This window comes from Asterias amurensis, chromosome 2, assembly GCF_032118995.1.
Source record: "Asterias amurensis chromosome 2, ASM3211899v1".
Classification (NCBI taxonomy): Eukaryota; Metazoa; Echinodermata; class Asteroidea; order Forcipulatida; family Asteriidae; genus Asterias; species Asterias amurensis.
The window spans coordinates 8,043,550-8,069,236 of NC_092649.1; the positions used below are offsets into that span (position 1 = coordinate 8,043,550).

Here is a 25,687-nt window from a genome sequence, read left to right on the forward strand (position 1 = left end):
ACTTAGGAAAGGTCGATCAACCTGCTTCGTAGTTCAAATGTCTTCGCTCTTCTAGTCCGCTATCAGCACATCAGACGAGCACAGCTCATCAGCATATAGGTGAGTTTTACATTATTTTAACGAGGGTCTATAGTACGTCACTTCGTCAAAATACCACATACACTTATTTTCGGACCAATTTAAGATCTGTCGAGATCGTTAAGTACTGAAGAAAATAATGTAAAAACATAATATATAAATCTCCATGTATCTCTGTGTTTAAAGGTACGGTTTGGGGTAAAATAAAATCAGTTACATCCACTTGTTTTAAATGAACACATCATTGTGTTGAAACTAGACTTTGTTTCGCCAGTGGTCGCAAACTTAGAGAAGACGTTGTACAAAGTCAAGCTGTTTGCTCAAGGATTTTGAGAACCCCTGACCGAGTGACTCTCGCCTACAGGTCGCCGTACAACTTTTTAAAACGTCGGATCGCCAAAAAAATGCGCACAACAAATATGGAATCGGGTTAATCTCTGACTTTAAGAATTAACAGCGGCAATCGAAATCTTTAATGTGGGCTTTCGAAAAATAGTGAATGTTTTCTATATCATGATAAATTTACGATAGTGTTGTAATCTGAACATCACGAGTCTATTACAGAGCATATGGACAGTATAAGCATATGTTGACATTGACTGTTAACAATGTTGACTGTTTACATATCGATTTCAACCATTGAATATTTACTCAGATATTAAACCAATACACAAGGCCTGCATAACCCAAAAATGCATATATTGTGTACCAAAAGCGTGCTGATTCTACTTCAGATATTAAAGGGCATTAGGCCTATGTCATTCGTTTATCAGTTGTTAATCAAACTTCAGTTTTTGTCCGGAAATGTCGACCTTGTTGATGTGTTTAGTTCCCGATATAGGCCTACTTAACTAGTGGTGGGCCGGTCGTGGCTGTTGGATTGCGGACCTCGAATCGAACGATGGTGAAACATGAAAACGCAAATCTTTTTCTCGCACACTAAGTGTATACGCGTAAAACCGTATAGTCTTGGTGCAAGACGTTTCTCGTTTTCCTTTCACGCACACCGCGGCCAATTCACCAACAGCGCCCGCACCGACTCACCTGACTTAGTCCACACAACGCCCCGCACCAAGACTAGTAAAACCGGACTACATGTCCCTATACTCTTAACCTTTTTTGCAACAGCTCTCATTGGTTTTGTACACGTTTTCCAACCGTGTCCTCGTTTGTTAGGTCCCCGGTTTGAATGTGTATATGTACCTACAGGATACTGGCCAATGAGCAACCTTCGTTTTAGCCTGAACGTCTGACGTCAAACTTCGAGGCTCTTGACTGCCGCCTGATATCGGCAATAAATATAAGAACTCGGCATTTGCTGTCAGATGTACTTCCACTGCCACATGTCATAACATTTTGTGTCCGGCACATTAAACCGGAGGTCGTTGGTTCAAATCCAACTTTAATCATTTGTTTTTCTTCGTTCAACACAAAATTATTTCAAATTTACCCATATCGTTTCCCTCATGGTTTATGAAATGATACTTAAAAATATTAAGCCTACCTCTTTATAGTATAAATAATGTATAATAAAAACAAACAGCTTCACTGAATAATTTAGCCCTGTTAGATTAGCCTGTATTTATGATTACCTTCTACGGCAGGTGTTCGATCGGCCGCCCCAGCGGTTGAAATTTACTCTGGGTTGCTGGCCTTAACGTTTGTGAACCGCTGAACGCTTTAAAGGGTAACTCGTTGCCGCAAGTGACCGGCTGCACTCTATGAACACAATCGGGTGTGCAGTTACACAGGTTACCTTTCGTTCATTCCAACGGCTTATGTAGAATTCCACTGGACACTGGTTAAAAACCAATTTCATAGTCGAGCTGCTTAAGCAGAAAATATTGCTTACTATTTTTCTGCTGAGCAAAACTAGGCAGGACACGGAGATTATATGTAAACATGTCAAATTGTGTTTTAGCTGGTAACCGTATTTTGGTCATAGTTTTGTTTCGTCTAACATCTGTGCATACTTGATGACATTTGCCCAGGTCGGAGTCTTCACATTTTGGTTAAAGCCATTATACACTTTCGGTACAGAAACAAAATTGAAAGTTCACAGATTTACAAATAATTAACAGAAGGTAGGGGTGAAAGACTTATCTTGAAATATTATTCCATAAAATGCTTTACTTTTTGAGAAAACATTAAAAACAATATCATAGCCTTCATTGGCTTCCTTATCATAAGCTGTTGCCATAACACCAAATCTTATGTCATACTGATCTGCACTTTTGTTGCAATATCCAGCAAATTTAAGTCTCCTCTTGCCGGGATTTTACTCTTCCTTACTGTATAGATGACCTTCAAATTGACATTGTTTTTCAGAAAGCCCGCCCTGCCAGTAATTGCATAATTCAAAGGGTTTGACACAAAACACTTGACGGCTATTGACTGTCACAAAACAAAGTCAAAACCTGTTTGCACCTTTCCAAATTAATTTCCCGTTCGTTTAACACTGACACCTGCATTCTACGTGTTGTAAATCCGGTGTGGGATCGACCACTGAGAAATCAAACAGTCTTTGTGAATATTGATCAGCTGTCTTGTTTTGTGTGGATGGGAAGAGACTCTTTAAAAATTAATGGAAGAACTGTACACTGAAAAGGGCGTTTCAGTTAATAGCTGAAAAAGGTTTACTGCCAACTTCACCTGTGACTTAAGCTATTTATTCCTGTCATATTATCCGTACGTCAGTGTCGTCATGTGACAAGAAGTAAAGTTGTTTACGCTAGAGACATGGAGGTTAAAGCTTTTTAGAGAATGGATATTTTGGTTACGCGGGCAGAAAGTGCTCGCGGATCTAATGGAAAATAAAAATTAGTCGAAACAAGGCCTGGATACCATGTCTTGTAAAATGGAAAACGTAAGGCCTGGATACCATGTCTTGTAAAATTTAAAACGTAAGGCCTGTATACCATTTCTTGTAAAAAATAATAGAAAACGTAATGCCCGGATTTTTTGTACCATTTCTCGTAAATAGAAAACGTTAAGCCGGGATAACAGTTCTTGTCAAATGGAAAACGTAAGGCTGAGTACAATTTCTTGTAAAAATTGAACGCAAGGTCTATAATTTTATACTGTTTCTTTTAAAATGGAAAACGTAAAGTCTGGATACCAATTGTCAAAATTTAAACACAAGGCGCGGATACCATTTCTTGTAAACTGGAAAACGTAAAGGCCAGGATACCATGTCGTTTCAAATAAAAAAACGTAAGGCCTGGATACCATTTATTGTATAATGGAAAAGGTCAAGTCTGGATACCATTCTTGTAAAATGGAAAACGTAAGGCCTGGATACCATGTCTTGTAAAATGGAAAACGTAATGCCTGGGTACCATTTCTTGTATACTGGAAAAGGTCAAGTCTGGATACCATTCTTGTAAAATTTAAAACGTAAAGCCTGGATACCATGTCTTGTCAAATGGAAAACGTAAGGCCTGGATACCATTTCTTGTATACTGGAAAACGTAAGGCCTGGATACCATGTCTTGTCAAATGGAAAACGTAAGGCCTGGATACCATGTCTTGTAAAATGGAAAACGTAAGGCCTGGAAACCATGTCTTGTCAAATGGAAAATGTAAGGCCTGGATACCATGTCTTGTCAAATGGAAAACGTAAAGCCTGGAAACCATGTCTTGTCAAATGGAAAACGTAAGGCCTGGATACCATGTCTTGTATAATTGAAAAGGTCAAGTCTGGATACCATTCTTGTATAATTCAAACATAAAGCCTGGATACCAATTGTCTTGTAAAATGGAAAATGTAACGCCTGAATACAATTTGTCAAATTTAAAATTCTTGTAAATTAAAATAGCGGCACAAAACCCCTTTTTCGCACAAAGAACAGCCTCAAAGACTTCTCAGCAAGAATTCTGATCCGTGATGTTTTCAAACCTCTAATTCTGCCGACAAATGGATGAGTTTGTCGGTTGAGACCTCGGTGTGTGCCGTAATTTCTTATCCATTCATTCTGAGCACGAGTTGCTTTGCCTGACATTTGAAGCTAAAGCTCCGATGGGCTGTCTGTTTATTACGATTGCCACTTTAAAGACGTGCTCCCGCGGCCGCAGTGTGGTCCAATAATTGTATTAAAGGCAGTGGACACTATTGGTAATTACTCAAAATAATTATTAGCATAAAACCTTTCTTGGTGACGAGTAATAGGGAGAGGTTGATGGTATAAAACATTGTGAGAAACGGCACCCTCTGAAGTGCCATAGTTTTCGAGAAAGAAGTAATTTTACACGAATTTGATTTCGAGACCTCAGATTTAGAACTTGGAGGTCTCGAAATCAACCATCTAAACGCACACACCTTCGTGCGACAAGGGTGTTTTTTTCTTTCATTCATATCTCGCAAGTTCGATGACCGATTGAGCTCAAATTTTCACAGGTTTGTTATTTTATGCATATGTTGAGATACACCAACTGTGGAGGCTAGTCGTTGACAGTTACCAATAGTGTCCACTGCCTTTAAAGGGAATTAAAAACAAGTGTTCTTATTATTGTACAATGATAATCCATTTATTACAGTCTAATTATATTGACTTGCCGGCAATGCCTTTGAAGTATCCACACCTTTTTGGGGACACGGGGTGGGGCGTAGCTAGGGCTTTTTCGGGGCACTTGGTAGACGAGACAGGCATGGCTTTTCATTTGGGGAGGAGCTGAAGTGGTAGTGTGGTGTTTTTGTTTTAAATTAATACAGTATTAGGAACATTTCAGGGTCTTTTTCAAACCGTATTAATATGCAGACTCACACAGGGACCTATATAGCTATTTACGTTTTAAACGTTTGATCACATTTTGGGAGGAGACTTGGCAGTTGTAGCCTAACATTCCCGGTGTACCCTCTGGCTATACGCTGTCCACTAAGTCACAAGTTAGAAATTTGCTTTAAAATGTCACCAAAATGTGAGACCTGTATGCATAATTAATGTCCCATAATTCTGTTTGTCTAGTCTGTCTTGTGTTTTCTCACTTCCTGTATAGTATTTTATGTTGTTTGTCTGTCCATAGGTTAAGGCACAAAAGCCTCTGCTTCACCCTAACCTAATTGTTGTCCTACTTTAAAAGCTTCCTAATAAATAACTATCTAAATCATTGTAAACTTTCATATCCTAATAGTAAGTAATACTGTAAACTACTCATAATTTGAATATATTTATAAAACTTTGTAAAATGTGTAAGTTCAAATGTAGGGCAGCAATGAAATAAATGTGTGCAAATACAAATAAATGCGCACGACGAGCGCGCAAAGAATTTCAGGTGAAATTCGAGTCAAAGCAGCACCGCCGGCAAGCTGATTTGGAAGCAAGATTGCCGTACACAATCATGGCCCTTTTCGAAACCACGGCTTCGGCTTTGGATTTGGCTTCAGGCCCCGTTCTCTCGTCTGAAGCCCTGGGCGCATACACGCAAAACACGACCAATTGTCAAAACAACCGCGGAGCCAAGCTAGCCTGAGCCGAATCCAAAGCCAAATCTATAGTCGTTTCGAAAACATGCATTTATAAAACCTGTATCTTGACAGCTTGATCCTGTAATACTAATTGTAACTGTCTCGTTTTCCCGAGATGCATTGTGGTATCTTTTGAATGGCGCTGGTGCATGAACATTTCTCATTATTTTATACATGATATAAGCCTCCGGAATAATGTGTCTCAGATAGTTATTTTTAACCTAATGTATGGGCATGCCTCTTTAATCTGATACCATTTTAGACCTACATTTTAATTTAAATTCTGCTGTGTTTGGAACAACATTCCGCACCCTTTTGATGTTGTCCTGTTGGCATCCAATGCGTATCTTCTTCAACCCTATTTTTCTTCTATCTGCTGAAACACCCCTCAATGCGAATGCACAGTAAAAAACAAACGCCACGATCCCACGTCACATGTACAATGTTCAATATGGCCCTCGGTGAAAACTCTCATATCACTTAACCGGTGACATTTTGTTTTCATCTAACGTAGAGCCCCGAGGTATCTCGGGAAAAAGACCCACCCGTTATGCCGTACATCTGCGTTAAAGGCACAGGACATACTTGGTAATTGTCAAAGACCAGGGCCCAATTTCATAGAGCTGCTAAGCACACAAATTTGCTTAGAAATGAAGTGTCTACCTTGATAAAAACAGGATTACAAACCATATTTCCAGTCAGTATGAACAAACAACAGCTGAATACCAGTAACAAGCAATATGCAACAAATGGAAATTTGGTTGATAGGCCTGTTTTTACCAAGGAAGAAAATGCTTAGGCAGCTCTATGAAATTGGGCCCTGTATTCTCACTTGGTGTATCATTCCCAACATTGTGCATAAAGTATAACGAACCTGTAGTTGTTTTGGCTCGATTGACCATTTGAGGTTGCAAGGGAATGAGAAAAAACACTTGTTGCACAAACTTTTGTGCTTTGAGGTGCATAATAAAAGGCTTTTTTAGCTAAAGAAACTATTATTTGACTGGAAAAATGACCTCTTTTTCAAAATTAACAACGTTACTTCAGAGGGAGCCATTTCTCACAATGTTTTATAGTACAGTGCGTTTAATGTGAAGAAGAAACCACTAATCAGACATCTTGCACTCACGGGCTCAAAATGATGCTTAATGCCCAAGATGAGTAAAAGACGTGTATCACTTATCCCAAAATAGTGCATAATTGACACTTGCAATAGACCCGACGACCCGGCCGTGGACGATTATGCTCAATTGCGTTGGATTACCAAGTCGGTTTGGTTTCGTGTCACACTCACTTACCCGTTCTCCAAAGTATGACAAGCCAAACTGCAAACAACCTCGAACTCAAGGTGATTTAAATATTCACTATTATTTGTAAACTTCAAAATAAACGTTAACTGTCTGATATTGGCCGCCAGGCACAAACCCCGAAGCTTGAATTTCCCGACGTCAGAAATAATGCAAAACTTGTAAAAAAAAATCATTTCGCGCACAGTCATGTAAACTTTCTAAATTCGTTTGCTTGTACATTATTTTTGAGTGGCAGTTAAAAAAAACTCATTTCATCCAAACACGACCGGGCAATGCATCTACAAAAACCGATGGTTCTAACTACTATGCAGTTGGACTTAAATTCATATTACCGCTGCAGGAGTGCTTGCCCTGACGGGTAATTGATGTGTCTATTATATTATAGGCTCTATAGTGCACTTAATTAGCAGCCTGTAGATTTCCAATGCATGTTTTATAATCTCAAGGCTGTCTTAAAGGGATAAGGTTTAAAAAAACACCTCATTGTTACATTTTAGTATTAAAGATGACTGATTATTCCTAATAAATAATTTCCTCTAAAAAAATGAAGTATCTGAAATCCTATTTAAAACCGCAACAGCTGAGTACGGATCCAAAAGGAAGGAGGTTATCAAACAGAGCCTTTACAATGAAGTTTATACACCCGTAAACGTGAGGTAATAGAAAACTGAATGTTTTTCTCCCCACAAAAAAGAATGCATCACAAAGGTGAAGTGTGTACAGCCCTTAGCTCAACCAAACCATCTTCCTCCAAGACCAACTTCCCATGCATTCCTTGTTTAGCAGATTGAACAAGTTGCCAGACAAAACACGGGGCGTAGTTGGCTTAGTGATTACCTGCTCGTGTTATTCTAGCATCTTGAGGAATGCATATTCGGGTGCGTTCGTTTGGCTCCCCCGGGTCGACCCCGGTCTGCCCCGGTACGTTCGAATAGCTTTGACGGGGCTCACCCGGGTCAGCCCGTGACCGGATCGGTGCATACCGTCACCACGAGAGGGCGAGTGTGGTCGTTCGATTAGCTCTTGTAAGGGGCTCACCGGGGTGAGCACCGCGGGGTGTAGACCCAGGGAAGCGAAACGAACGCACCCTATGGATCCCGAGTCGAACATAGAGGTGTAGTTCATGTTCCCGTGTCACTACTTGTTTATCCAATGAAATCATCGCAACCACGGCGCGCGGCAGCCGTGCCACTTTATCGGCTTATTCAACTTTGACCCCGATGCCTGGTAGTCAGCAGCAGCATGCAGCGAGCTAGTGAAAATCGATGCTAAAACGTAACACGTCCGAAGTATATATGCAGCAGTACACCGGTGTGTGTGCGCGGAAGCAACATAATTCATGTTCAAAAAGCTGATCAAACTGCTCAAGACAGCCAGAAAGTGTACGGCGGAGAACAGCATTGTCAGACTATTGAAGAAAATGTAAGTTATTTTGCATAGAGTTCGTCAATAAGTAGTCAATAGTTGGTACAGTAGTCATGACTATATAAACTATAGGCATGATCGAGTTCAGCCCAGGTTGGACTCCTCCGTTGCAGGCAACTGACGTCCTACCAGGGCTAGATCGAGTTGTGTCTTGGATAACTTTTTTGTGAACTTATTTGTTATGACAATGACCGCATGCACATCATCATCAGGAAAAGTTTCCGTATGACGCCACCACTTTTTCATTCGATATGAAATAATATAGTATCTAATTTACCTCAATGAGATATCCCTTTTTGTAAAAATGAGTGAAAAAGTGGTGGCGCCATACGGAAAGTTATCCCATCATCATCTGATCATGGCGATTGTGTGGTTGAACTAGCACCACTTGTGCTACTATTTACTAACTACACCGTACTAGCCTTGGGCCACACATTGGGGCGAAACGATTGCCAGCTAAATTGTTTTCAAAACATTATTATAAGATGACACCCAAACGACAGAGTTAATGTGCTCTGTACATTATGAGTGCTCATGAGTCATGATTATATAACTTAATAATTAGCAGCAATGACTAAAATGAGTTTCTACTTGCACCATTGCTTTGTACAAAAGTTGTTGCGATAATAATGTAACCCTCCACTTGCCGTCAGAGGAAAGTTATTTTTATGGGCAAGTAGAGAAGAGAAGTACAAGTAGTCCCTTGGCTTTTACGTCCTGTCTTATGGACCCTTGCAAGTATACAAACATACAAGTACTAGTAGGAGTAAAAGAGCTATAGTACCCAGTACAGCGTCTGTAAAGTGACAACTGGGGAATAAATCATACAAAAAAGGGTGTTTCTATTAGAAAAATTATTGGATAACTTTCCGTATGGCGCCACCACTTTTTCACTCATTTTTACGAAAAGGGATATCTCATTGAGGTAAATTAGATACTATATTTATTTCATATCGAATGACAAAGTGGTGGCGCCATACGGAAACTTTTCCAAATTATTTCACTTCTTGTAAGTTGTAGTAGGTACTAGGGCTCAGGGCCCCTCTTCTTAAAGTACTCCTAGAACTTGGCCCCTTAGGCTTAGCACATCTTTTTGGTGAGCTGTTGATGGCTCTCTTTTAACATCAGTCTCATCACAGTCACCATTATAGAATGGCGACTATGATGAGACTGATGTTAAAAGAGAGTAATTATTTAACAGCTCACCAAGTAAGTTGGGCTTCCCTACTACTACACTAGTACTAGAACTATGAGGTTTTTTCCGCTATAGCGAACCAAACCTCATAGTTCTAGGAGTAAGGGCCAAGAAGTGTATTGGCAGCAAATCAGGGCTAACAAAACAGTATACAGTAGATATAGCCTGCATAGAGTAAGATATTATTTACATGCAGTATAAAATTTTATTACATGCAATGTTCAAAAATTGCTCGCGAGAAGTCCAGTCTCACTTTATTAACACGGTGTTACAGGTAGCATTATGACTGTCTATTGTCTGAAATGGTTAAAGTTCTATAATCATATTGCTTTTTTATGGCAACTTGTTTTTCAGTCAATCCCGGTCCGGACAATTCTGATGCTGGAAGCACAGCAGGAACCTTGATGATGTGGTCTAACTGAGCAAATCGCAAAAGTATCAAGGCATTAAAGTGAGCATTCCACAGACGAAAGAAAAAATTCTGCCGCACAAAGAAAACCAAAAAACCAAAAATGTCCTCCGAGGGGACCTTGAAAATGCAGAGAATAACTCAATTCCACACAACTAGAACAGTTTGTTTTGTGTGCCAAAAGCTCACCGATTCCAAAAGTGGGAGCAGTGTTTTTTCGTGCCGGGGTCGCCTTGACATACGAGAGTGTTTAAAGAAGTATGTATGCCTAGATGTTACGGGGGAGGCTTGGATCTGTCGCTGTTGCAAATTGAGACTGCAATCGATGAAGAAGAAAGTTGACGAGTTTAGAAAGTCTGTCTTGGACGGTCAGCGCAATTTCCGACAGCAGGAACTGAGCAATCAGAGTGCCGGCATCAGAAAGGTATGTATTTTGAAGCGGATTGATTTAAGTAAGGAAATATTTAAGTATAAGAACTAAGCCTGTGTGACTAGTGTCAAAGTCATGACTATATTGGTTGCTTAGTTGTGTTGTGACTATCGTTTTTAAACTACTTGTCCTTGGTTAAACAAGCTGCAATGACTGCCACAAAAAGAGATGGGACTTCCTGCTCGGTGGACAATCTGTCATCAGTCATGTCAGTGACACATTCCAACCCTGCAATCCTTTTTTCTGTGAATTTTGCTGCACTATCAGCAAAACAATATGCCTCATGACTAGTCGGAAGTCGCAACTTTTTGAGGCGTGACTGGTTGATTAGTAAAATTCACTAGACACTCGGGCTTGAAGGCACAGGAAACAATTGTTAATTACTCAAAGTAATTGTTCACATAAAAATTCACTTGTTAAAGAGCAATGGAGAGCTGTTGGTACAGTGTGAGAAACAGCCCCCTCTTAGTAAATTACATTTTGAGGTCTCAAAATCAAACGTCTGAAAGCAAACAATTTCATGTGACAAGGGTGTTTTTTCTTCCATTGCTGTCTCGCAACTTTGATGACCAATTGAGTTAAATTTTTCACAGATTTATAATTTTTTGTATTTGTAGAGATACACCAAATGCGAAGTCTGGTCTTTGACAATTACCAAAGGTGTCCAGTACCTTTCTGGAAAGTACTACCTCAGCCAGTGCTTATCGAACATCAAATGTAACTTTACACCCAGAAACTTGTCTAAATTCCAGATTCAATTACATGTAGTCGCAGTTCCCACTGTGCAGGGTTCAAACTGATTTCTTTTGCATTATTAAGGATAGTTCTAAAGAGACCGTGTCACATTCTTATGACAGGCCTGTTAGCTTCATTTTTGAAAGGGCACCAAGGCGTTTTCCACTAAAGTAAAGGGCACCCTATGAGGAAATTGTAAATTTCTAGAAATTCTAGTGGAGCATTTCATGGGCACCAAGGCAATGACCAGTGAACATGGAGGCACTGCCTTTTAGTTGCCTTTGTGAAACTATCAACCATAATTAGACCTATGAGATGTATGACAGTGGCCTTTTTTATACCAGTTTCATCATTTCCATATTCATAAAACTTTAATGACAAACAATTGTGTTTGCTACATACAGAATCTGGAGGTCATTGCTGTCTCTGGAACACAACCTATTGACAAAATGGCAAAGGAATCAAAGGACGAGGGAAAATCACTATCGCCCCAGTATAAACCAACGTTTAGAACCATCTTTCCCAAATCTGAGCCAGTCACCAAAGCACACCAGCAAGAGGACTCTACACAGGATGGCTCAACGGGCCAGATTGCTGAGTGTCCCCCTAAAGAAGATGAACCTATTAATGCTGTGGATCATTGCTACGCCTTGAAGAAGGGACAAAAGAAAGAGTTCACTCCAGCGAAAGAGGTCCAATTGTTACAGGGGGTGCTGGTGAGAAAACCGACCCTAATAGACAGGGCACAGTACCACTGCCTACTGAGTGCCATGCAAAGTAAATCGACGGACATTATTACCACAGAACTTTTGAGAATCCCTGCTCTACGACAGAGCTTCTTGGACGGGTTGTCTGATGAACTCGGCAGTCGCCCGGACAAGCAGAGAAGTCATAGGGTCAAGGGTCAACAAAGGAATGGGCAACCATCGGTGTTGATGATCAACGATTTCCTGGAACTAAAAATGCATTCCTGTTGGGACGACATCATTGTTGAGTTTATTCAGAAGTACCCGGAACTGGTGGAGATCCTAGTGAAGATGATGCTGGGTCCCGGGGCTCGCAGGAACGCCGTGAAAGTCCAGCAGTTGATACCCAAGTTGGCTACTGTGTATGGCATTGTGCTGCAACACCGCAACCATGAACTTAGTCGAATCCAACGTCTTGTCGGATGCCTCTTTGCTGACAATGTCGTGGAGCAAAAGGTAAGTGGTTAAATTCAGCTCAATAAGATCCAAGATGTAGACAGAGCTGTCAACTCTGTCTGATTCTGCTGAAAGTTCCCTGAAAATCAACCATTTTTTCCATGTTCTGATGAACCAATTTGAACATCTCCCTAATCATAGAACAGTTTTCCTACTCTGGTCGATGTAAATCTGAATATGTCCGACATTGCTGTACAAAAGTCTCCCAGATATCCAAGATGTACATGTTGACAGCTTTGTAAGAGCAGGGCCCAATTTCATGCCTCTGCTTACTGCCGGAATTCCTAGCTTGCGATCACGATTCCTCGCTTACGTGCAAGCCCCAAATTTCTGTGCTCCCTTGTAAGCATAGAATGCCTAGTAACGTGGAGTATGCACGCGCAGAAGCCAAAATTCGCCGCTTACCCGTGAAATACGCTTGCCTGGAATAGGGCCCATGTTGTTCGGTCTTGATGGAACATGACAGAGTTTAACAATACAAGCTGTAGTCAAGCTCATTATTCTTTTCACCACCAATAAGGGGAAAGCAACATTTTTCAAAAGGGAGGGCAGGTGTCTTGGGAACCTCGGAAGCTAGCCCAGGCTACCAGCAAGAAATGTGGAAGCCTGCTTCAAAGAACAGGTACCTCCGATAAGTCAGAGGCTTTAGCTGGGTACAAGTAGATCTATACATGGTGGACGTGTGTCAGTACATGTTTGGACTTGATCCCCCATTTATACAGTGGAATGATCCAGTGTACGATATCAATGACTTTGACTCCCCCATTGCATTACACAGTGAAATACTTCACGCCATGACTAAAAGCACGGAACAATTTCATCCAGACTTTTCCATAGCAAAGTATTATGACAGAACAGACTCTGTGCACACAGAACGCTACTACTGAGTGTTTAATGATGATTTTTTGGTAACAACTAAAACATTTTGTGTACCAGTTTGCTCTGATATGTAAGGGAAATCTTTCTTAGCGTTTACCAATGCTCATTTATAAGGGTTTTAAAAAAGCTTGAAATCTCATTTTCACTGTTAAAGTAACGCTGTGGTCTCATTCCAATAATGTTACAGGTGTATGACAGAATGAACAAGCTAGGCATCTGCTCAAGTTACAATCGGATGTTCTTGATGAAACGAGGAGCTGCAGCCTTGTGCATCCCTGGCGAGACCAACACGAAGAAGCGAAAAGCTCAGAAGTACGCGGGAACGCCGGGCTTCTCTGAGATTGGTGAGCAGTTTGATCGGGAGTCGGATGTTGTGAGACGCGCAAGGTGATGAAGACCGCCACTCGGGTGCAGGTGTTTTCTTCGTCGTTTTCCCCCCGGTTCAAAACCATGCAACCACATTGAGACAGTTGGGGAAAATTATATTGCCCCTTACTTTTTTGTATGCAAGATTGGGAACAAGTAGCCTGAAACAGCAACTTTTACTGTGCCCAATCAAACTGTAATTAGTGGAGACAACTGATTTTACGTAAAAGCGTACAAATCGTCTTGACAGCCTATCCACTAATCCCTGCCAACTTTTGCATATGGCCTCAAATAGACCTATCCATAAAGCTCCACCCACCTTGTCATCTTCCTGACCTTATGGCCTCCCATATACCTATCCATCCAGCCCCGCCCACCATGGATACACCAAGTGAGAATACTGGTCGTTGACCATTACCAAACGTGTCCAGTGCCTTTAAAGACACTGAACACTATTGGTAATTGTCAAAGACTAGTCTTATCACTTTGTGTATCTCAACATAAGCATAAAATAAAACACCTGTGAACATTTGGGCCCGATTGGTCGTCGAAGTTGCGAGATAACTATGAAAGGAAAAACACCCTTGTCACACGTGCTTTTAAGATGGTTGATTTTGAGACCTTCAATTCTAAATCTGAGGTCTCGAAATCAACTTCGTGGAAAATTACTTCTTTCTCGAAAACTACTTCACTTCAGAGGTAGCCGTTTCTCACAATGTTTTACACCATCCACCTCCCACCATTACTCGTTACCAAGAAAGGTTTTATGCTGATAATTATTTTGAGTAGTTACCAATAGTGTCCACTGACTTTAATAATAAAAAAAGGACAGTGGAACATCATGAATTGTATTTATGATACCCCCAGCCCCTTATGGCTACATTGTGTTCCAGGAATCTCAGGAATTCTGTAGAAAATTGTCATGGGGTTCTTCTGGCTGGACCAGAAGACAACTGTTTATTGTATGGGCTTTATTGGTAGTTACTCAAAATAACTGTTGGCATAAAAACGATATCATCATGCAAAATGGGCAATCGTTTTTGTTTCACCATTTCTCGTGACCCAGGTGGCCGATCGATCTCAAACTTCTACAGGTTTGTTTGTGGTTGATTGCAGCATACACTGCAAGCAACTGTTTTGTAACAAGCAATGGGAAGCTGCTGATAGTATAACACATTTTAATGTTATTTAATAGTAGTTTAGTAGTTTCTTACTAAACTACTTGAATTGAATTTGCGACCTCAGCTGAGGTCGAGAATTCAAGCATCTATTTTATAAAAGCACACAAATTGTGCGACAAGGGGTTTTTGTGTTCATCTCTCGTAACTTAGACGAGCAATTGAGTTCAAAATTTCACATATTTGTTAATTTATGCATTTGTTGAGATACAAGTGAGAAAACTGGTCTTCACCAAAGGTGTCCAGTAGTTCCTTTGGAGTACATGTATGTGGACACTGTTAGGGGTACCCTCTGCTGCAACGTATGGTTATGGAATATTTCTACCCACATGTACTACGTGTATAGCTGTACAATTTAAAGAGTTGGTTTTTCAATTTTTTATTTTTTTTATCAAAATCAATACTTGACATTTAACTCATATTTGAACTGTATAATATACAATTAAATAAGTATTGTTTGAAGTTATAAATAAAAGATGACTTTGTTATGATAACCATCATGTCGTTTTGATTTGATGTTTGCTGTTTATGAAAGGACGGCTTAGTGAAGAAACCAAATAAATTCTGAACCAAATTTGGAAGATGACGTTTAAAGAATTAAAGCAGATTATTTGTCAAGGTTATTTTTGTTGTGTCAAAAACGTTTTTTGAAGCTATTAGTGGTTCCTGAGAGGTTTCTGTCACCTTTGTGGACCCAGGTTCGAATCCTGCCTTAGACCGAATTGGTTTTTCAGTCCCTGCCTGGTCGCGTATAGGTTTTCCTCATTTTGTTTTTCCCTCCTCTAAAAATTAACATTTCTTCGTTGTTTCCTATTTATCATTTTGTTGGCATTTGCACTGTTGAATGTGTAGTCTGTAATGAAAAAAGAAGGGTAAGGTTTGTGGTGACATTGTGGTAATCTCTTCCGAATTGTAGTGCTTGACCAAAGAGCTGTTTCAACAGAAAAAGTAGCTAAGCTCAACAGAATTACGCTTAACAACAGATTAAGGTTACCAGCCCCCCCCCCCAAAAAAAAAACAAAAAAAAAAACATCACGAGTCAATCCGTGACTAGCAACCTGCATGTTTTTTTTGCGAAGGTGGGCATTTTGAAGCGATACTTTTTGCGTTAAGCTCTGGACACTAGTGATTATTACTCAAAATAATTGAAAAGCAGATTCGTAATTTCTTGCTTAAATATTTGAATTGAATTCGAGACCTCAGCTTAGGTCGCGAAATCAAGCATCTGAAAGCACATGACTTGTGCGACAAGGGTGTTTTTTCTTTCATTGTTCTCTCGCAACTTCGACGATTAATTATTGTGCTCTAATTTTCATAGGTTTGTTGTTTTATGCATATATTGAGACACACCAAGTGAGAAGACTGGTCTTTGACAATAACCAAAGGTGTCCACTGCTCTGCAGCTCTATGATGTTTGGACCGAAAGGAGCCAGATTCTTACTAAATAAAACTGTCATTTTGGGCCACAACAATCAGGCTGTCTAAGTTCTGATACACGATTGCTGTGGGTGCGATACAAATTATGATAATATAGTTTTTCCCGGCCGTTTAAAAAATAACCCGTCGCATCATCATCCCGAAATCAAAAGTCTGAAATTCAATTTCAACAGTTTTAGCATTCTCTCGTCAAAAATGAGATCATTCAAATCATTGAGGTTGCATGAGATAATTCAATCGTGTCAAAGCCAGCGGCGATGGGCTAGTCAACCATTCAATGTCATCAATTATAGGTACTAGATGAAATTCAAATGAATCTAATAATGGTGAAGTATTGAGTGACTGTAAATGAAATAGAAATGACTAAGTCAAATCTGATTGAGCAGACAGTTATAAAGAGTGCACGATACACGAATTGAATGCAATAGAGCCTATAGACTATGCACAAGAAAACCTATCTATTGTTGGAAAGCGCTGGGCAAAAAATTAATGATTTTGGAAGCATTTTAATGTTGGCTGAAATTTGCCAAGAAAACTTAAAAATGTAAAACAGTTTGACGGCCTATGTTTTACAATTTCGACACGAGTAAAATAAAATATTGCCGTCCAAATTAATTCAACAATAAGCGGAAAAAATCAGAAAAATGCATCTTCCTGTGACGTATTTATTTTAACATAATTTTGCGTACTCGGGTGGTTTTGTCTACCATCACTCTGATTTAGCATTAATATTGTTACCTTCCATCGCTTTGATTTTGTTGGTCTTTGTACGCCAATTGTGCCGATCTTTACTTTAATTTTGCTTATACCCCGAGTTGGTTGGCCGACCGTTGTCCTAATTTGGCTTCTACCCCGATTTTGTCTATTCGGAGATATGTAATAACGAAACTGAAGTAGAAAACGATGTGTGTTTACCGGGAAATATGTCTGGTCTGCCCAAAGGCACACAGGTGCAACTAGTAACCAGTTTGTGTGTTTACTACCTCGGGTGCTACTCAAAGTTGTATCGCTACTCTTAAGTTGTTACTGTAACTATAATCATTATCGAATCACATGTGACCTACTTCAAAATAATGTCAAGTGTTTTATTGTGATTCATGAATGTTTGCAATAGTCGAGAGAAGAGAGTTGGCGTGATTTAACTTGTTTAACCAATCAGGTAACATTTATCATATGACGTCACGTGAGATTCAACCAATCGAAGTCTTTAACTGATACGCCCAGAGCATATACACCGTGATATTAAAGGAGTTGTATCGCGTCCTCAATCGTTACAAAAATGTTGAGTAGAAAATTATTGCTAATGCTTTTCAACACAAGCCGGGGCAAAGCAGCACTTGCAACAGTATAAAAGCGCACTGCCCGATTTTCCGACGGCAGACCCCAAATATGTAGATTTTGCTTTCTTGAGATTTGTGATGTTATGAGAAAACATGAAAACATATCATCATTTGGTACAAGTCATAATAGTTTATTTGTATTATTTCCTATAATGTGATAAAATTCATAAATTTGACCCAAATGTCACAAAAGTCATAATGACTTATGTTAATTCAGAATTATAATAATAATAAGACTTGTAATGCGCACATATCCACCCTGCTGGGTGTTCAAGGCGCATGAGATGCAAGCCATAGTTTATGACTTTAAATGAAACTTCCTCGACCACGAAAATACATTTTTAGTACTTAAAACAATTTTTACAAAAACCTTCTTTAGCGATGCATTTTGGCTGGTATCCTATTTCTGCTTAGTAGCGAGTAAGCTATATGATAACCAGTTGGGTCTTCGTACAAAGAATCGGGGAATTTTAAATAATCGTAAAAAATCCTCTGTGGTCGGTTAAGATTTATTATTATTTATTTTTTAAGCGGTTTTTATAATCCGCCAAGTGACGTTTCTACCGAAATCTATTCGCACAACCACCTTCTATATACCAAGATCAACGAAGCATTTCACTACAGACCATTTTGTTATTGATGGGGTGCTTTCTTTACTTCTAATTAATTAGAAAAATCACCCACACCTTTACAGTTACAAATACAAGCCAACAGTATGTCAAATAGATAATATTAGTACATGTACAAAAGTAAATACAAAGCAAGAAAAATATGTTCTCTTCGATTGCCTCATGACTATCTGTACTTTCAACAATCAGTAGTAAAATCCAGACGGTATGTTGCTCGTTTGTTTTGTAGCGGTCGTGCCTATGAATCTGTTATCGGTGTCCCCAAAAATCAAAATCAAACCTCTGCAATGCGCCGGGGACGGAGCGCAGAGGGGGTGGGGGAAGTGTAGACTTGATTCAAAGTCTGTGATCGTGGCTCTAAGTCTACCCGATAGCCAATGACCGCGATATTAGTCTTGAAATCAAGTCTAGGGGAAGTGCGGCGTGTGTGCCGTTGAATAATTTTGGCACGCAAATCGGAAAACGAGGCGAATCCGGCCGGTTCTCCGTGTCCGAACGTCAGATCCGGGTGTTACAACTCCCGAGACGACGGTTTACTTACAATGAAGGGCCGGCATTTACGGGACCTACAATGTCCTTTGAGGGATGATGATCGAAGAAGTTTAAAACACGGGGTGACCACTCTAAAACATTTGTTGATTTTGAGTCTTCGTCGTGTTCGGGAAAGAAATGCTCGCATTAACGCATGCTATTTTGTATTATTTGATTGTAACTATTTTGAATATAAATTGGTTTTATGCACAACGCGAAGAGGCCTTGTTTAGAAATGCTGCTGAGTTTACTTCGCCGAGAAGGTACATAAGAAATTAGCGTCCATGCAGGCAACCTGCCGGCTTGCAGCTCTGAAATTATATGCAGTTCGGTCGTTGCCGAGTCGAACAAGGTTGATAGAAATATACAATAAGGCAGTGGATAGCTACAGTGCTATACTTCTCGCGGCATCCAACCGTGCTAGTTGCCTTCATCGAGTAGGAAATTGAGGCTTCGATTTCCCTACAAGCACCTCGTTACGTATTGATGGCCCCTGTATCCCGCCCTGTTGTTTCCGCCCGACGCTGCGTGCTGCACCGGGGCGAGCGAGGCATGCCGGCCGGCGGTCGAGGCACACACGGGTTCTCTCAATCCCACCATTATCTCGTATGACGACAGAGACTCTAGTCCCATGGGTTTAATGTGTGGGTTGTTTTTTGTCGCTCTTGGCGGCGAGCTGAGCACCGATCGATGGCCATACCCTGGTTTTTAATATCCTTCATTAATGGATGAAATATTGGACAGCCATTGGTTTGGGCGAAGTTCATCAGTCTACTCTAAAGTGCTATACATGCGGTCGGGAATTTCTCGTGGACCGAACGTGCTCCTTGTGCGAACGTAGTCAGCTGTTGTTCTTTACTCTGTTTTAAGGCTCTGATTAAAACTTGTTTTAAGCTGCTTATTCGTTATCTGCTTACTTGAAATTGTATCTTTCACTCATTATGTTATTTTATTGGTAGTTCTCTTTATGCGCTTATAGAGGCGTTTGCATGTATAGGCGATTTTACACATGTCTTTATTATTGTTAATATTATTATTGTGTTCACGATTATAATGATTACGTACTTCTGGAATTGTCCATAACTATTAACGGTTAATTACATACATGTTATTTTGGAAATGCATTGCTCAGAGTTCAGAACACGGCCTTCGCTCTAAACTATACACAATCGTCTGATATTAATTGAACCATAACTTAACTATTCGTAAAGTTAAACTTAAATGCGCTAACTATAATCATAACTAAACCACATCAACTAAAGCCACTCTGTACAATCTCCCGGATCAGAATTTACTCGGCTGATCCCAGTGGGCCTGGCCCACTTTTGGGTCAATAATATTGGGAGCCAATGGTTATTTAGAGATCAATTCGACGTGGTTTTGTGGTGAGTCACAATATGACTTCGTGTAATTGACTTTATCAATTTAGTCACGAACCATCCCGCATGACGTCAGAACTTTGCAAATTGCAAAAGTGCGTCAAGCCATGAAGCTAAAGATGAACTGGTTATGAATAATCAACCTAAGCTGCACACCATTTTGTTGTCTTTAATGCTGACTCTGCTTCTGCTGCTGTTTTTGAAGTTGTTTTGTTGTTGTTGTTGTTGTTGTTGTTATGTTGTTACTGCTGCTGCTGCTGCTGTCGTCGTCGTCGTCGTCGTCGTCGTCGTCGTCGTCGTTGTCGTCGTCGTCGTCGTCGTCGTCGTCGTCGTCGTCGTCGTCGTCGTCGTTGGTGGTGGTGGTGGCGGTGGTAGTGGTGTGATTGCTGCTGGTGTGTTACTGTTGTTGTTAATGTTGTTACTCATGCTGCAGATGCTCGATGTTGTTGTTGGTGTTGTTGATGTGATTGTTGTTGGTTCTGTTGCTGTTGTTGCTGTTGTTACTTATGCTGCAGATACTGTGGCTGCTGTTTTTTATTTATGTTTGGTTACTGTTGGTGCTGCTGTTGATGTGTTGCTGGTGCTACTGCTGCTACTGTTACTTTTGCTGTTAATGTGATTGCTGCTAGTTTTGTTGCTGTAGTGCTGTTGTTACTTATGCTGCAGATGATGTTGTTGGTGTTGTTGATGTGATTGTTGCTGGTTTTGTTGCTGTTGTTGCTGTTGTTACTTATGCTGCAGATGATGTGGCTGCTGTTTTTGTTTTTGTTTGAATGCTGTTGTTGCTGCTGTTGATGCTGATGGTGTTGGTGCTGCGGGTGCTGTTGTTGTTTTTGTTGCTGTTGTTGCTGCTGTTGATTAGGTGCTGAGGGTGTTGGTGCTGCGGGTGCTGTTGTTGCTGCTGTTGCTGAAGTTTGCTTCATGCTGTTGCTGTGTGCTGCTGCTCCTGTTGGTGGTGATGTTGCTACTGTTGCTGGTGTTACTTTTTCCATTGATGTTGTTGCTGTTGCTGTGGTTATTGCTATTGTTTCTCTTGCTTATGGTGATGACGATTGTTAAGTTTTCATTCTGTATCCTTTTATATTGTTCACCATTTAGATTACTTGGCATACTTCTTTTTATACCTTTTCCTAGCATTTTTCCTATTTGTTATACTCGTCAGGAACTTCTCTTCCTACGCACAGACCCAGGGGCTGATAACTCTAACTTGAGACTGATTTTCGTCTGACCTATTTCGTAATGAATTCATCCATTACGCTCCATTGGGTGTTCGGCTTATAAAGAATACATGGTCGCAACAAGTTCACTCCTGAGGGGTGTTTTGTGAGTTATGTATTATAAATAATCCTTCATGATCATGTTATATAATCTGGGTCAACGCCTTAAAGAGGACTCTTATGTGTGAATACAATAAATTACAAACAACCGTTGACCTGGAATCCGGTTCCGGGTTCTGACCCTGAAAGTGGTTTTAAAATGGGATTTTCCCTTCGGATTGTATGTCACCTTGACCAATTTCTGGGTAATTTTGACACAGATTTCGTGTTACACTGACCCAGAGATGAGGTCAGGCCCCAATATGACCCGGATCCGGGTCAAGATCCGGGTCCGGGTCAAGATCCGGGTCAACTTTGACCCAGAAGTTCTAAGAATCACGTTACAACGATTAGTATGGTCAACTGAAATCCAACATCATTTGCAACAAATATTAGAGTTTTCTTTAAGGCACTGAGGCACAAAATGAATGGATAGTAAGCCTGATGGAACAGGTGAGCTTTGAGGAATTTTTTTCATGTGTAACCAATTTTCCAGAAAAATTGTAGGCATAATATGTCTGAATTATTTCCTTTCTCCATAGTCAAAGTCAAGGCAATTTTCCAACCTCCAACATCAGCCTATGTCGGTTGCTGCTTCACTAAAAGGTAGCCACTTTAAACACAGAGCGCGCTTCAAGAGTGTAACTTCATTCAAAAACATCCGGCGTACCAACTTGACCTTGTTGTATCAAACCGATTGTATTGCCCCTAGCACCCGGGCACCAGCCTTTGCCCTATAGTCTCATCAATCGGATGATAATATAGTACAAACCACAGAGAACGTATGACCTCCAGGCTTTGGGTGTAGTTCATTACATTTTTGCCTTCAAGTTCAGGGCGTTTTTTTGTAAGTTTTTTCATTGTCCATGGATACAAGTTGGGCCTCACGAGTCTCTATATCTTTAGCTTTGTGTGCTTTCAGATGCATAATAAGGCTTCAGCTGAAGTTTTTTTTATATTCTGAGTGAGAAATTAAAGTTTTTTTTATGCTGAGTGAGAAATTACTTCTTTTTCCAAAACTGAGTTACTTCAGATAGAGCAGTTTCTCGCAGAGTTTTCTACCATTAACAGCTCCCCGTAGCTCGTTACTAAAAAAAAGTACGTTTTTACGATAACAATTGTTTTGAGTAATTACCGATATTGTCCGGTGATTTTAACCATACATAAAGGAAATATGGAACTGTTTTCTTCTGAGAAGCTCACACAGTAATATCAAAGCGGTACCGACCCAGAGAAATAAATAAATAAATTAATGAATTAATTAATAATTAAAATGAGAACTCTATTAAGACGTTCACAGGTTGGTTGAATAATTGAGTCCTCGGAAGAAAATTACTCTTATTGCAAAACAAGAACAAAATGGAGAGCTTTCCCTTTAAAGGTGTTGTCTTGTCCATTCTCGCAACTGATATTCACGACGCGTCATATAAGCCAGCCGAGGGGATGTGTACGCTGGGGTGCATTCAAGTGGGACTTGATATGCTTTGGAGGGTACGATGACGTCATTCGGGAGCGTGTCTCTAAAAGTGAAATGTTGTTTTGACGAGTTCAACTTTCAGAATGAGAATGTTTTCCCTTGCCTATGGTAGACTTGCGGACAAGTCGTTAAATTAATGTCTGCATGTCGTGTTGATAGCGTTTCAACTCAACTATCTATCACCGCGACAAACTATTAACGACTTGTCAACAAGTCTACGCCATTAGATGTTTGATATAGTGAATAATTGGGACATGTTTTTTTATAATTGATGCGTTTTATATGAACGTATCTCCAAAGTGGCGAAGTATAACATTAGTTCCAGCGACACCATGTAACCCCGTATGTCTGAAGATGATTTGTAGAGAATAAGTTTTAGATGGGGTAATGGGATACCAACGCAATCATAGAAACTTGACCAAATGCACAAGGTGGGATTCAAACCGGGGTCCACATGCTGCCACGTTGCAAGACAGCGAGGAAAACAACTGAGCCAACCTGAACGTCTGACTATAATTATTTAAAACAAATTATTTCATTATCTTAATCAATCACACCGTTAAAATGTCATACCTTAGACACGCCACCCGCCCATCAATCAATCACAAAATACGTCGTTGTTCTGTCTAAATATTTGGTAATTCAAGTTAATAAAAGCAAACGAACATCCGTATATGGACGTGTATGCTATGGTTGATATAACTTAAGTGCTTTGCAAATAGACAAGATAAATACACGTAAACTCCGGTAAAAGTAGACAGGATGTCTCGCAAAATCTCGTTTATAATCCTCATGGATGAATTGCCCGCTCTATTGACAGGCGAGATTTGCAATAACAAATTGTTTTAAAGGAATTGCATGCAACTTCGTTGAAGTATTTAAAATGTGTGTTAATAATTATTATGTGTTTTAAAGACACTGGACATTATTGGTAATTGTCAAACACCATGTCTACTCAATTGGTTAATCTCAACATAATATGCATAAATAACAAACCTGTGAAAATTTGACCTCAATATTGGTCGTCGAAGTTGCAAGATAATTATGAAAGAAAAACATCCTTGTCACACGAAGTTGTGTAATCTCTACATATGCATAAATAACAAACCTGTGAAAATTTGACCTCAATATTGGTCGTCGAAGTTGCAAAATAATTATGAAAGAAAAACATCCTTGTCACACGAACTTGTGTGCTTTTAGATGCTTGATTTCGGGACCCTTAAAATCAAATTCCGAAGTCTTGAAATCGCCTAATTCGTGAAGAATTACTTCTTCCTCGAAAACTACGTTACTTCAGAGGGAGCCGTTTCTCACAACTTTTTATATTATCAACAGCTCTCCATTGCTTGTTACCAAGTAATTTTTTATGCAAATAATTATGTCCACTGCCTTATAACGGTTCCACTGGTTATCGGACAAGGTTTTTTCATGAACCTTATTGTTAGTGTACTCGACAATACAGTTATAGACTGGTCCCCTGTAAGACAGGCACTGCTCTTACAGAACCGGCGATTTCATTGGATATCATGCAGTGACGTAAGCTTTCCATATCCGTGTTTTGATTGGTCCGAGCTGCGTCAGCTCCACTTGCGGCCGTCTGCATGAATGCAACGGGCATAATGTTTGTATGTACAATATGTGATGTTGTGTAATGTATACATTTACGTATGATTTGACTGCAAATCTGCATCCGAAATGAATGCTAGGTCAAAGGTGCAATCGAAATTATCCGGACGTACGCACATGGCAGGATCTGGCGTAACTTAGTAGCCTCGAAATGTGACGTCAGAATGTTCGGGCTACTACTGTAGTCTCTCTATCAGGTGTCTGTTAGAAAACAATGTACTTTTCAAGACAGCCTCGTCCGTCAGACGGTATCATGAGACATCCGTCATCGCTATAGTGTTACTTTGGTGCTTATGTTTCGCCCATAGATTCACAAACACACCCCGAGTCTTTATGAATTATAAATTCATCACCAACAACTGCCCGAGGTATTTTGTCTGTCGAGCTGAATCGCCCGTAGGGAGGTTTCCTTTTGCTCGTCGGTCTCAGATGTGTTGTTCCCCCGCAATTTTACTTCCCTGCAAAAAAAAAGAAAAAAAAAAGAAAAAAAAAAGGAAAAAAAAAAGTAAGTTTTAGGAACCAACAATTATGGAGTAGTTTTCTGGTTACTGTTTGGGGTTGACCAAACCCACCTGACGTCATGTCACAAGAGGCCTACATAGGCCCACATGCTTTCGCCATGTTGATCCGATTAAGGAGTCGACATAACCCTTGCATAAACAGCGCCCTCAATGAGGGTAAGGGAGGCAGATCGTTGGTCAACAATTTATCTTGATGTGTAAATACGTGCACGTGACCTCAGCGTACCAGCAGCATTGCAAATCTGCATCCGAAATGAATGCCCAGTAGCCAATACCCCCCGCCCCGTGTAATTTTTCATATAGTAGAATTACCTGATTTTTGTTTAAGAATACCCTTTTTTTAATCTACTTAGACATTCCTTCCACAATTTAAAAGCACCGCGGCAGTGGCATATTTATTTTGATTGTACAGAAAAATAAAATTGCCCTCGTTTATACAAAGGTGCGCGGCGCGCATGCAGCATAGAAGTCCAGTCTTCCATGCATGTTTAACTCCTAGGCAGACTGTGATCAGACAATGTAACTATATTGGGCAGACAGTGGGCAGACAGTTGCCATGAATGACGTCAGTGCTCAATTTTTATAATAGCAAACAAAAAAGTGCAACTCTACAAAGTTTGTCACAAGTGCATGCAACACGAGATTTTGTTTTCTCGCGAGGAAAGAAAACAACTTCTGATTTGTCGTACTGTAGGGACTCCGTAACGTTCACATTGCATTTATATTATTTTATTTTGTCATTGCAGGAACCGTGCAAAAA

At 40.1% G+C, this 25,687-nt stretch overlaps 1 protein-coding gene across 1 annotated transcript; it reads left to right on the top strand.

Annotated features, from left to right (window-relative positions):
* Positions 1–8,147: 8,147 nt before the first annotated feature.
* LOC139934014 (uncharacterized) lies at positions 8,148–15,262 on the top strand. Its single transcript, XM_071928286.1, has 4 exons — positions 8,148–8,274; positions 9,827–10,305; positions 11,451–12,248; positions 13,315–15,262. The coding sequence occupies exons 2-4, from the start codon at positions 9,985–9,987 to the stop codon at positions 13,516–13,518; spliced, it is 1,323 nt and encodes a 440-aa protein (XP_071784387.1). The 5' UTR covers positions 8,148–8,274; positions 9,827–9,984; the 3' UTR covers positions 13,519–15,262.
* Positions 15,263–25,687: the final 10,425 nt, after the last annotated feature.

What these genes read in the sequence shown, in the direction of transcription:
- LOC139934014 (XM_071928286.1), top strand. Translation starts at nt 9,985, where the DNA reads ATGTCCTCCGAGGGGACCTTGAAAATGCAGAGAATAACTCAATTCCAC. An exon ending in AGAGTGCCGGCATCAGAAAG is followed by an intron (nt 10,306 to 11,450) that starts GTATGTATTTTG and finishes TGCTACATACAG; the next exon opens with AATCTGGAGGTCATTGCTGT. An exon ending in ACAATGTCGTGGAGCAAAAG is followed by an intron (nt 12,249 to 13,314) that starts GTAAGTGGTTAA and finishes ATAATGTTACAG; the next exon opens with GTGTATGACAGAATGAACAA.